We start from the raw sequence: 12,913 nt of genomic DNA, 5'->3' as shown, positions 1-12,913 counted from the left end.
ATAAACCACTGCTGCACTGAGATAATTGATTACTAATCTGCTTGTGTGGATCGCTTCAACATGTCCACGGTTTATGAACCGAGACAATTGGTTAGTACTGGTGCACGACATATATTCACAGCAAACTCATCATGGTCAAAAGCCTTCTCGACAATATCATTGTGAGACTGGGAAAAAAAATGTATTGCTTTCTGACTAATTAATCTTTGTTTTTTGATTCATTTGGCTCCGTAAAACACACAAATAGAGGGTAAGAAACCCCATTTTCAGTTGAATAATCTTTTGATTTTCCTGCATCGATAATGAAGCCGTTTGCCTGCAGATTGTCACGCCCATGGACTTGTTTTTAGTTTCATGTTTTAGGTCACGTTTTTGAGTTTGAATCCATGTTTAGTTTTTCGGTTCATGTCTTAGTTTTCCCTGCACCCTGTTAATTAGTTCACTCACTGCACCTGTTTACTCCCCTCCAGCTGCACCTTGTCCCCAATCACGTTCACTCCCTATTTATGTTCTCAGTCCTTTTTGTTCATTGTGAGATTCTTACCCCATGTTCCACGTTTTTGCAAGCTAAGTATTTATTTATTTTTCCATTCATACCATGTTTAGTTTCGTATTTTGTCACAGTTTGTTTTTTTTTAATCCGGCTTAGCCACGCCTTTTGTTGTCACTTTGTTTTTGGTAAATAAATCCAGTTTTTTGCTTTGAAGTTCGCATCCGTGTCCTACATTCCCTTCACCCCCATTCCCCACACCTGACACAGATGGCTGGAGTTAATGGCTAAGCACACTATCAGGGGTGTTTCTGATTGCCCTGGCTGATATATAGTAGGAAGATATGGATTCTTTTTCAACCAAATGTCAATCAAGTACAGCAGCTCATCAGGTCGTAGAAGTTGTTTGCCGATGGTTTTACGTTCGAAACATTTCCTCCTGCATGTATAAGATCAGCTGGAATTGTCAGGTATGGGGGTTAAAGGACCCGGATGTGGACTCTGGAGGTAAAAAGCAAACCTGGTTTATTGATCAAAACAGAGTCAACAAAAGGCCGGATAACAAAACTAGGCTGGAAAAATAAGTCATGAGTAATACTGTGACAAAAAACAAAGGACTTGGCTTGACAGTACTTAACTTTAAGATGGTGAAATCAGGGTAAGGAAATCCCAAACTGAAAGGGGAAACCTGGAAACTAAATACTGGTGAAGTGAATGAAACTAATGACCAGAACATGGGGACTGAGGGAAGAACAATGGCAAGACTAAAACATGGCAAAACTTAACTAAACATGGACTTAAAAACTAAGACATGACTATCCATCCATCCATTTTCTATACCGCTGAATCCGTCGGGCGGGTCGCGGGGGGGCTGGAGCCTATCCCAGCGGTCAATGGGCGAGAGGCGGGGTACACCCTGGACAGGCCGCCAGTCCAAGACATGACTAACACCTTATAAAACACAAAACATGGGGACATGAACGTGACAGGAATCAGATGTTGCTCAGGTGTAAAAACAGTAAAGTGTAGGTTAATCTACTAAAGCTGCTAAGATATACGTTAGTTTTGTCAGACGGACAAACGTGTCAGAAACTGACACAAGGTCGATTCCCCTCCTGTAACTGTGGGTCGAATGTCCATGGAACTGCACTCACTGCTTCTTTTCAAACAGCTCAAACTGCTGATCACTCCCTAACGGATCCACAGTAACAAACACTTCTAAGAATATTTCTGGCACTGAGCTCAGTGTCAGTGTGGCTTAAATGTCTCCAGCCCATTTAAGTAGTTGGATTTTTATAACAAAACTGCTTGAATAGTACAAACATTTGCAGCATCAGTGGTGCAGAGAGGTTTGTAGACAGCAGATCCCAACTAAAAAGTTCAGAAATACAGTACATTAGACGGAGTTAATGGACAGGTAAGGGAGATGTCGTAGCTTTTTTTAGCCACATCAGCAGCTTGGCTGCCTCATGCATATCTCAACAACCATTTGATGCTCTTTTGGTGTGTGAATGTGAAAAGGTATTTGTGGTCCCCAGAGGACAAATATAATATAATGCCTTGGTGAACGGACCCTACTTGATCAATTGGTGCCGTATTCTGTGCAACATTCATTTGTCCCAGAGGATGAATACAATCACTTTGGTAATGCCTTCAGGTCTAAAAACTAAAAATCCTGCAGAGTGATTTCCTGCTCTGGTGGATATTATCATTTATTACACAACAGCAGAACACACTAAATGTTGCTTAGCCTGCTGGGCAGCCTGTTCTGCTTGTTGATGATCAGTGATTAAACCATGTTCTGCTTCATATTCTGTGTTCCTTGCAATAATAAAAAAATAATAATAATAAAAAAACATTAAAGAGATCAAACATTATGGAATCGCTACAGATGGAGAACGTTCATTTAGCCTTTTATTTTTGTAAAAATATAAACGTATCAGTTCAGCTTTTTTAGATCAAGTAGTGGAAATATAAATGAATCAGCTTGTAATTTGCAATTCTTATCCAGATATTCAGAGAAGGCCCTTCGACAGCGTACCCAGTCTCCCACCTGTTGTTAACTGGGTTGGCCTCCAGCCATCAAACCCTGGATAGATACAATCTACATACACTATGTGGCCAAAAGTATTCACTCACCCATCCAAATAATTAAATTCAGGTGTTCCAATCCCCTCCATGGCCACAGGTGTATAAATCTGAGCACCTTGGCATGCAGACTGCTTCCACAAACATTATGGGTCGCTCTCAGGAGCTCAGTGAATTCCAGCGTGGTGGTCTGGGTTTGGCGGTTGCCATGAGAACGGTGCTTTTCTGACTGCATTGTGCCAAGTGTAAAGTTTGGTGGAGGGAGGATCATGGTGTGGGGTTGTTCTTCAGGAGCTGGGCTTGGCCCCTTAGTTCCAGTCAAAGGAACTCTGAATGCTTCAGCACACCCAACTCTGTGGAAACAGTTTGGGGAAACAGTTTGGGGAAACAGTTTGAGGACGGTCCCTTCCTGTTCCAACATGACTGCAGCACCAGTGCACAAAGCAAGGCCCATAAAGACATGGAGGAGCCAGTTTGGTGTGGAAGAACCTGACTGTCCTGCACAGAGTCCTGACCTCAACCCGACAGAACACCTTTGGGATGAATTAGACTGCGAGCCAGGCCTTCTGTCCAACATCAGCGTCTGGCCTCACAAATGTGCTTCTGGAAGAACGGTCAAAAACTCCCATAAACACTCCTAAACCTTTTTGATGTAATGTTGCAGCCTGGAATCTGCTCATTTCCTGGTCTGCTCCTTGCTCTGCCACTAATTGCTCTCATGACGTTCACCTGTGCCTGATTACTAATTGCTGTCTCGCACTCTGGTCTCTGCCTATATTAGCTCCTTCCAGCCAGAGTGCCCTGCCAGATTATCTCACGCCTCACAGCCAGCAGATATCTTGCTTCACCTCGCTGCCTCGCTGCCTTGCTGCCTCGCTGCCTTTTGACCTACTATCCATGACCATTGCCTGACCTTGAGTTTTGTTTTGTGTATTAAAAACCCTCTGCCTCTGGAAGACCTTCTTGGATCCTCTGGAAAGTACCTGTTTTTGGCTTACCTCCGACTGACTGTCTAGCCCTGTTCTCTGCATCTAGGATCAGAATCTGATCTGTGCGGATCTACACCTTTATTGGAGAAGTATCCTGATTCCTGCAGTATTCAGCTTCTGTCAAGCACCTTTGGTCTAATAAACCTTTGTCACTAAGCTTGTGTCTGGTTGAATTATCGGGTTTTGTGATCTGGTCATTACAGTTGAAAGCTTTCCCAGAAGAGTTGAAGCTGTTATAGCTGCAAAAAGTGGGCCGACGTCATATTAAACCCTCTGGATTAAGAATGAGATGTTACTGAAGTTCATATTCACATAAGGGCAGATGAGCGAATGCTTTTGGCAATATAGTGTAAATATTTGAGTCTGCAGTTATTAAAGGGTGCTTGCAGAACTTAATGCTGGTGCTTGTTGCACATGGCTGGTTGGCAGGAAACATGCCCTCAACAAGAGTAAGATTACATAAGAAAGTTGGACTCTGATTGAAGAAGAATATTGTGTTATTTGTTCAGCTTAAATAATTCAAGCAGTCAGAGAAGCCAGAGGAGCTGAAATAAAGTACAAACTGTCTTTTGGTTCATGATGCCATATTTCATTTAATTTTTTTTAAAGGCATTGAGCCCGACTTTTGATTCGATGTTTGTTTTACAAAGCCAGGACGTCCAGCTACTAAATACAATTTCTTTGCATTTGTGTTTTATTTGGTTTAACTAAATGAAAAAAGCTGAATAAACATCCTCCAAAGTGTGGTGATTTCGTCATTTTTGCCAGGGATAAATGTTCTCCTACGCATTGTAAGGCCCTCAAAGACCGAATACATGTCAGTGATTGTTTTCTTTGATATCTGATAACAAGCTGCTATATTACTTGTGGGCTCAAGTGTCCACGCCTCATCGCGGTCTCATCCACACCAGCAAAATCAACCTGGGCGCTTCGCTCCTCCCGGCGCCGTGGGTGCCCACCCCGCACCTGTCCACACCACGCAGCAGGCGCGCGGGCTGCTCCTCCTTTTATGGTCTCGCTTCCTTACTGGAAGCTTCAGATGGATGAGCAGAGGAGAGCAAAGCGCATCTCACCACACTTCCTTCACGCTGCACGCCTGCAGCCTCCTGGAACACCTACCTTTCGCGATTAAGATGAATATGTGACACTTTACGCGTGACACGCGGGGACACGGAAGATTGAATTATTTCATAGTTGTTTTTTCTCTCTTATCTGTTTTCCTCGCCGATCAGTCTCTGGAATGGTCTGCGCGTTCTCCTCCGGGTCGTTTCCACTTCAGCATGGGAACTGCGCTGTCCAAAAGGAAGAATCTGAGAAGTGACGCGATTTCTTCCGTGGCCGCAAAAGTTAGGTGAGTAAGGCCAAGCTCGAGGGGGTTTGCAGCGGAGAAGGGAGCGCTCCGCAGCCGCGCGCACAGAGCCACAGCTGCACGCGAATAGGAAAGGACGCCTTCAGTTGACAGGCATGATAAATGAACCTGCTCCTGCTCTGCTTTAAAGTTTCACCTGAGCTAATTGCTTTACATTCTGTGTTGTTCACTCATTTAACGGCAGTCAGGGTTTGAACTGTGAATAAAATCTAAAAATGTCTCCATCTTTCAGTCAGATTGAGTTCCTTTTGGGGATTTTGATATTAAGGCTGCTGTGTATCAGTGAGGCATGATTGTACAGCTCTTAAATACTGCAAATCCCTCATAACATTTGGGATTAAGGCGACAGATAGATAGATAGATAGATAGATAGATAGATAGATAGATAGATAGACAATAATAGAAGTAAAGCAGTAAAAACAGTAAAAATGAAATTATTACATGCTCAAAAAGTGCTCAGTTATCTTTGATATGCTCATATTTTAATTTCATTGTTAGAAATATGATGCAGAGAAACATTTTCTGGCTGGAGTTTGGCCTTCAGCCAAATATTCATCTCATCCGGTGGCCCAGATATTTCCTCTCATCGTGGTCTTAACATAGATTTAACAAGAATTCATAGGAGCCGTGAGAAGCTTTGATTTGGAGTCGGCGTGTGAGGTCTGCTTTTCTCTGCTTCCATCTTTTTTAGTGGATTAGATATAACTGCGACCTTTCAGGATAAAGCAGGTATGAACGAATGTCTCACGGTACAAGTCCTTTAAAACGTCACCAGGACAACAAAAGTAACTTTTGGCTTCTTTCTGGCCCCACAAGAAGCCACTTTAGCACATTATCACTTGTAATTAAGTATGCCACTCTTTTAAGACTAAAACAGGCTTTTTGTCCAAAAAAATCTTAAAAAATCTTTAATTTAAATTTTCTTTTATGTGCTATATTGTATGTATTTGAACAGCTGTGAACTGTGCCGTTTCAAACTGGGACACGAGGAATGTCGCAGATTTCACAGCTATGTCTTTTTGTCGCATGCTGTTTGCATTGATCAGCTATGATTATGATCTCCCAAACATTATTGAGCAGGTCCCCTCGGGCTGCTTGGAGAGCTTTGAGCTGTCAGGCTGTGGACAGCGAACTGTGAGGCTGTCTGGTAACAGGTCATGTGGGCTGTGGGGTGCGGTCTTTTTTGGCTTGATTGTGCGATCAGATTGTTATCTGGGGAGTTTGGAGGCCAGGTGAGCAACCTTTACATCCCTTGTTGTGTTCTTTAAGACCTTCTTAAGCAGTTTTTGAGGGACCCACTGCTGTCCTCGGAAGGCTGCAGCAATAGTTTTTCATGTAGGTGGTCGGGACCGATCAGCTAAAATGTTTCGGTAGATGGCAAATACACCAAGCCAAGGATCAGCCATTAAAGGGATAGTTCGCCTCTTTTGACATGAAGCTGTATGACATCCCATACTAGCGATATTATTTATGAACATTTATTGCTGCGTCCTGTGAGCCGAGTTCCAGCCTCGTTTTGGCGTAGACGAAGGTAGTCCGGCTAGTTTTTGCTTCTCAAAACAATATGCGTTCAAAAGAGTAATACATTTGCATCACAAAATCGTTTATCCAGAAAAAGTCAGACCTCACAATCGCTTGGCACTATTTTCTCTCCCTTCGTATCACTGCACTTCGGTCTGCACAGTCTACACAGCAGGCAGTGATACGAAGGGAGAGAAAATAGTGCCAAGCGATTGTGAGGTCTGACTTTTTCCTGGAGAACGATTTTGTGATGCAAATGTATTACTCTTTTGAACGCATATTGTTTTGAGAAGCAAAACGCTTTATTTTTTAAACCCCAGCCAACTAGCCGGACTACCTTCATCAACGCCAAAACAAGGCTGGAACTCGGCTCACAGGACGCAGCAGGGGGTAAGAAAATGTTCATAAATGATATTGCTAATATGGGATGTCGTACAGCTTCATGTCAAAAGAGGCAAACTATCGCTTTAAGAGCATCTGTGAATGTCTATCTTTCCTTTTTCCTTTTTTTTCTGTTGGCGCTGTCGGACTGTTTCAGGAGAGTTGAATTGGCATCAGGTCTGTCGGTGAGAGAGCTCACGGTGGCTGCTCAGTGCAGTGAATTACAACAGGAGATGGGAGGCAGCTGTGGTGACTTAACACGTCACACACAGTCTCTTCTCATCTGTCATCCTCATGTTGGCCACATGGAGGGAAGAGACCAACAATCAACTGATGATAATGGAAGAAAGAAGTCTTCCAGTTTCTCCTCTGTGCTGGGAAGTTACATCTGAATGTCGACTGAATGTTCTTACCAGTAAATGAGTGTGACGCTCGTTTGTGTGTTTCAGTGTAATTCTGTTTGCCCGGACGCCGGTGATTTATTGTCATTGCACTGTGGAGGTAGAACAAGAGCCATCCTGCACAACAAAGGTCCGAAAACAAGGCAAAAAACAACATAAAAGGACATTTTTTAACATAAAAACATTTCGATACAAAATATAAGAATATATAAAAGATAAAATAGATTTAAAAAAAGAAGGCAAGAGTCGGGTTAAAAGATCTAAAGTGGCTGCAGATATTGCACAAAGGTGCAGACAAGGTAGGGATAGCCAGGTAGGAGGAGGTAGATTAGGTGTTATTAGATGTTCTGTTAGGTGTATTAGGGCCGTGATGTTTCTTTGAATACCAGGGAGCAGGTTTTCTCAGCACTGTAACAGGACGAGCAGTGTTAGAAGCTCTACTATCTGTCAGTGGTTTCAGCGTCGTGGCTGATCAGTTCATACCTAATGCAGCCGCATTTACTAATATCCAAATAAACTCTCTGGACTCATGAGTCATTCAAATGGGATTTAGCTTTGGATGTCTGAGTCATGCTTTAAAAGGTGATGATCAGTGTGTTCTCAGTCTGAGGGCTGCAGGATGACTAATGTTCTGTGCTCGTGGATTCACTCTGGATCACCTACTTATACTGACCTCAGAAGCCTGGATGCAGACAAACAAAGCTCTCCCACTCTCAGCTGTGTGTGTGCAAGTTAACGCGTTATTATCGCGTTAACTTGTTAATTATTTAACGCCAATAAATATTTTATCGCGCATTAATGCATGTTTTTTTTTACTTTTTTAAATTTAAAAATACATTTTTTTCTGGGCTTTTGTGCCTTTAATGGATAGTAGAGTTCAGAGAGACAGGAAGCAGGGGACAGAGAGAGGGGGAACGACATGCAGCACAGGGTCGTCTGATGCTGGACTCGAACCGGGGCCAGCTGCAGCGAGGACTGTAGCCTCTTGTACATGGGGTGCCTGCTCAACCCACTACGCCACAAACCACCCCTGTTTTATTATTTATTTTATTTTGTAGCTCACAGGCTTTTATTTTGTAAAAGTCTGCTGCTGTCTGCTGTGGAACAGGAAAAGAAAGTAATCGGCGGATCCACCAAACATGGAGAAGGGTACAGAACTTTTACTCGGCCATTTTCATTTTAAAGTTCTTCCAGACGGCGGAGTCGACAGAGCCAAAGTCATCTGTAAACACTGCCAAGTTGAATTGTCTTCTCAGCGTAGTAGTTCCAGTCTAAAATATCACTTAAAGGCAAAACACACAACTGATAGCAGCAAGTCATTCAAGGAAACAGACAGTGGAGCGAGGCTTCTACATAAAAACTACAGAAAGATGCTGATGTTAAAAGTGTGTTTGCACAACAAATGTTATGGCACTTTCATTCATATGGCAGCACATTTAAAATAAAACTAAATGCTAAAAGCTATACGCTACTTTTGAATTCATTTTTGGATTTTGCGTACAAATGCGATTAATCGTGATTAATCAGGGAAATCATGTGATTAATTAGATTAAATATTTTAATCGTTGCTCAGCCCTAGTATCTTTACATGATCCTGCTTCTGTGAAGTAAACCAAGCCAACATTGTTTGCCTAAGCACACCAAACATGCCTCTTCCATCTACTTCAACAGTCACCACCATGCCCAGCATTGCACACATTCTCCAGTTCCATTGATCTTTGTCTTCCTCTTGCTGTTTTATCTGCTTATCGCCTCCCTCTCCGCCTCGCTTGCTTTTTCCACACCTCACGCTTAACTCTTCATAAATCATTGGCGACCGTAGCCGGCATCAGAGGAGCGCATGTGGACCGCAGCCAAGGCTCTCACAGAATGTACTCGCCGCCCTATCAGCGATGGTGAGCTACCCTCCAGATGACGAGGAGTTAAATGGAACCTACAGAAGAGTAACAATTCTCCCTGAATCCCTGCCGAACCCTCGAGTCTACCAGATAAACCGAGCTCATCTGGTGTGCAGTGAATGAGCAGCGCAGAGCTGTCCTACAGATAAATCCAATATCACTTTTTTGACCTTGGCTGTGCATGAAAAGTAATGCAGTGGAGAATATTGGAGGTTAGGAGGCTGGATCATCTTCTTTTTACCCGACATACTTAAACAGGGACTGACCCAGTGAGTTTAAATTAATGTCAACATTTACAGCTGATGTTTATGGTCAGTGATCATGAATGTTAACCTGTTACGGGGGAACAATAAAGTGTCCCGGGCTGAGGAAATAAAAAAAATGAGAGCTGATGGGTGATATTAAAAGGCTATTTATTGGAAATGAAAAGTAACACTATTCAAACAAACAGAAAAACACAATCCCAACGGAACCTGCTGAGGACAAACGAGAGCCTAAATGATTAAATTAATTAATTAATGTTAAACTGGCTAGATTAACAGTTTAAATGAAAAGTCTCTGAAATCATAAGAAAATAACTGGGCGCTTTGTTGCACACTTTAAAATCTGCTCAGCTGGCCACAGCTTATGCAGCTTTTGCCTCTTGTAGATGAATGAACCAAAGAAACTTTTTCGGATGAGGGGCATCTCATCTCGGTGGTTGTATCTAAGACATAGCTGTAAAAAAAAAAACTTTGCAGTTTCTCAATAAGGGGCCAAAACTGATACGATCACTATGTTCCCTACTCATAAACAGCTTGAATGCTGATTTGACAGCACGTTGACAGCCTCCATCTTCATATTTGTTCCTACATGACGAAGCCCCGTTTATAAAAGAGTTATAAAAGTCGACATGTTACAGTTCACAAATCCTTAGTTTATGTGCCGTAATTCCTTTCAACAACACGGGAACACTACAGAAAACAACAGCCTAGAGATGCTGTCTTACAATTTACAGACATGGATTATGTCACTGATCTGTTTGGTCAAGAGGACAAATATGTGTATAATAACATTTCTGGTGATGAATATTCCGCTATTTAGGTATGAACATCCTGAGTCGCCTCATTTTGCATGCCTGACATTCTTCTTCTCTCACAGCAGTGAATGTCACGCTTCAGCTCAGCTCACTGCGGCCAATCAAGGGACTTTTTGTGAAGATTCAGTGACTTTTGAAATACCTTTTATGTTGTTTTTTTTTTAAATGCCTATTGACAAATGACAGCACAGCTGAAAATCATACTGAATTTAATAAATCTTCAAATATTCCCCGCTGATTAGGGATGAATGTCCGCCCTTTTGAAATAAATAAAGCTGATAGTGTGGCTGCCTGTCATTTCTACATTCAATGTTAGTAAAAGTATTTAAACTGGATGTTTTGTTAATGCTGTGATACAGATAATGTCATTTTAGGACATTTAAACTAGGCACAAAGACATTAGATATTAATTTTTCAAACATCAAAGTACTCATTGGATCCATTTTATTTCAAAATCCAATCACCTTAAAACCTAAATATGAAGTGAGATTAAATTTTTTTCCCCCATCCAGATGGAGGATTGGTGTATGTTGGAGTTACGTCACCTGAGAGATTAGGTCCTCTAAGAGGGCAAACTTTGCTGTTCTGTGTGCGGCTGAGTTAGACCCCAGTCAGGCTGGCAAACAAGAGTTGTCTGTGAAGAGTTTGCTGGCGAGATCTTGAGAGATTTTAAGAATATAAACAAAGATATTTGGGTCTGGATTTTTCGGATGAATACAAGTGGAAACTTGCTCACATGGTCATCAATCAGGGATGTACCGGGCATGTCTGGTTGTGGTGCATTTACATCACCGCTCTCAGGCTTAATGTTTACATTAACCTGTACTTGCAGCTGTTTTTTTATTGTTTGAATTATCATCAGCTAGCTTCTAACATGCATGCTTTTTGTTTTGACTGTATTTATGGCATCGTGTTGGCAGAACCGGGGTGATAAGGAGAGTGGGGAGGAAGTGCTTCTGTGCACAGAAACAGGACTCTAAGAAAAAAACAGGACTGCATATGAAAACTGAACCATTTGAAGGAGATAAGCCTCGTTTCTTTTGCATTTTGGCATCTGAACTTGTTCTTTTTTTTAATACACAAAGAGGATTCTAACAGACGGATAGAGATAAAGATTAAGAGCTTGATGAATGTCTCTGAGCATCACTTCTCTGCTGTGCATCGTACCTGAAGCACTTAGCCATGAGCTAGATGGCCTCGCCGTCCTGTTTATGGCAAACCTTTGTCGAGCAGCAGGACAAAAACCGGGCCGTCTGCTTCTGTCAGCCACTTCAATAGAAAAGATTACAAGCAATCTAGAGCCAATGTCGCATTTGATATTTCAAGACCGTTCGAGTCACTTCTGCGAGGACTCGCAGAGCACAACAGTTTTCAGAACTTAATAGTTTCCACTTTGGTGAAAATGTGATTTCATGGCCTCTTTCCCACAGGACTGTGTGACCAGCAGCTACCCTGTCTTCATCGCTGCACAGATTAGTTCCAGCCATGATCCAGAGTGGCTATTAGCAATAAAACATCTGAGCCCCCTCGCTAATACATAAAGCTGTCAGAGTCCCTGATAGAAAGCATCGTGCGAGGCTTGCAAGGTCAAATATGACACAGGATTTAAAAATCAACAGTGGTAATAAATTATGTCTAGTACCCAAATACTATGATGAAATGTTGGCTTTAGTATAAAGCATCTTTACCATTTAATACGATAGAAAGAAACCTTGAAGATCCAACTGAGGTTTCAGGCTTCTCGTGGACATATGGTTACAGCAGGATAAAGCCTGATTCTTACTCGGCGCAACCTCGCTTTGACCCATTCTTACTAGCTGGTCGCAAATGGCGCAAACGGTCACGTGACCCAAAATTCCGCCACGCCCCCCGTCGCAAGCTAGAAAATCCTCGCGCGTCGCAAGGGCGCGCACACAACTTTTTTTCTGACTTCGCGCCAGCTCAACCGGAAACAGCTGACCAAGAGAAGGGAAACATGAACACTGCAGAGACCGCGTTGACCGAGAGGATGCGCCTCTACAAACATCTGTATGACACGTCTATGAAGTTACACTGGGACAACGTTTGACAAAGTTCGTCTTGTTGCAAAGGACGAACATTCCACCTTCTCTTCTGTTTTTGCCACAGCTGCTTAGCTCTGAGATACATATACAGTTCTACACCACAGGTGGCATTGTGTATGCTTTCTTCGTATGCTTTCTTCGTATGCTTTTCTTCGCCCGGTTCTTCAGCTTGTTTCCTCAACAGTGACGCCCGCTGGTCTGGAGAGAACTGCAAATGTGACGCATACTCGGCGCAAACTGGGCTTATGAGCTGAAGGAACTGTGAAGGGGCTGGCGCTTTCGATGACGTCATTAATGGTTCTCGAGCCAGAACAGTTGCGCGGTTGCGCCGAGTAAGAATCAGGCTTAAGTGTCCAAAAAGCCTAATTTTGGCTTGCTTTAGCCATGATAAAAGAAAAAAGGTATATTTTTTGGGCTACTGCACTGTTGGAGCTAATGAATGCTTTAGATATATGGAATTCCAGCATTATGGTTTGATTTATCCAGAAAGTAATCTGGCATTAATCGTCTTTTTCCCCATCAACTATTGGAATGAATTTTATGCTTTCAAATGAGAGCTGACCTCAGAAAGATGAAAGGAAATGTGAATAAGTGAGTTGGGGGGGATGATTTGCAACAAACTATTTATAGTTTAG

At 42.5% G+C, this 12,913-nt stretch overlaps 1 protein-coding gene across 1 annotated transcript in view; it reads left to right on the top strand.

Annotated features, from left to right (window-relative positions):
* Positions 1 to 4,620: 4,620 nt before the first annotated feature.
* Positions 4,621 to 12,913, top strand: part of LOC142381911 (NMDA receptor synaptonuclear signaling and neuronal migration factor-like) — a 71,132-nt gene continuing 62,839 nt past the window's right edge. Inside the window, exon 1 of the mRNA XM_075467207.1 lies at positions 4,621 to 4,918. Within this exon, the coding sequence (XP_075323322.1) occupies positions 4,848 to 4,918 (71 nt within the window). The 5' untranslated portion in view covers positions 4,621 to 4,847. The remainder of the gene's footprint in view (positions 4,919 to 12,913) is intronic.

Source organism: Odontesthes bonariensis, chromosome 6 (genome assembly GCF_027942865.1).
Source record: "Odontesthes bonariensis isolate fOdoBon6 chromosome 6, fOdoBon6.hap1, whole genome shotgun sequence".
In the NCBI taxonomy this organism is placed as follows: domain Eukaryota; kingdom Metazoa; phylum Chordata; class Actinopteri; order Atheriniformes; family Atherinopsidae; genus Odontesthes; species Odontesthes bonariensis.
This window is presented reverse-complemented; position numbering and strand designations above follow the sequence as displayed.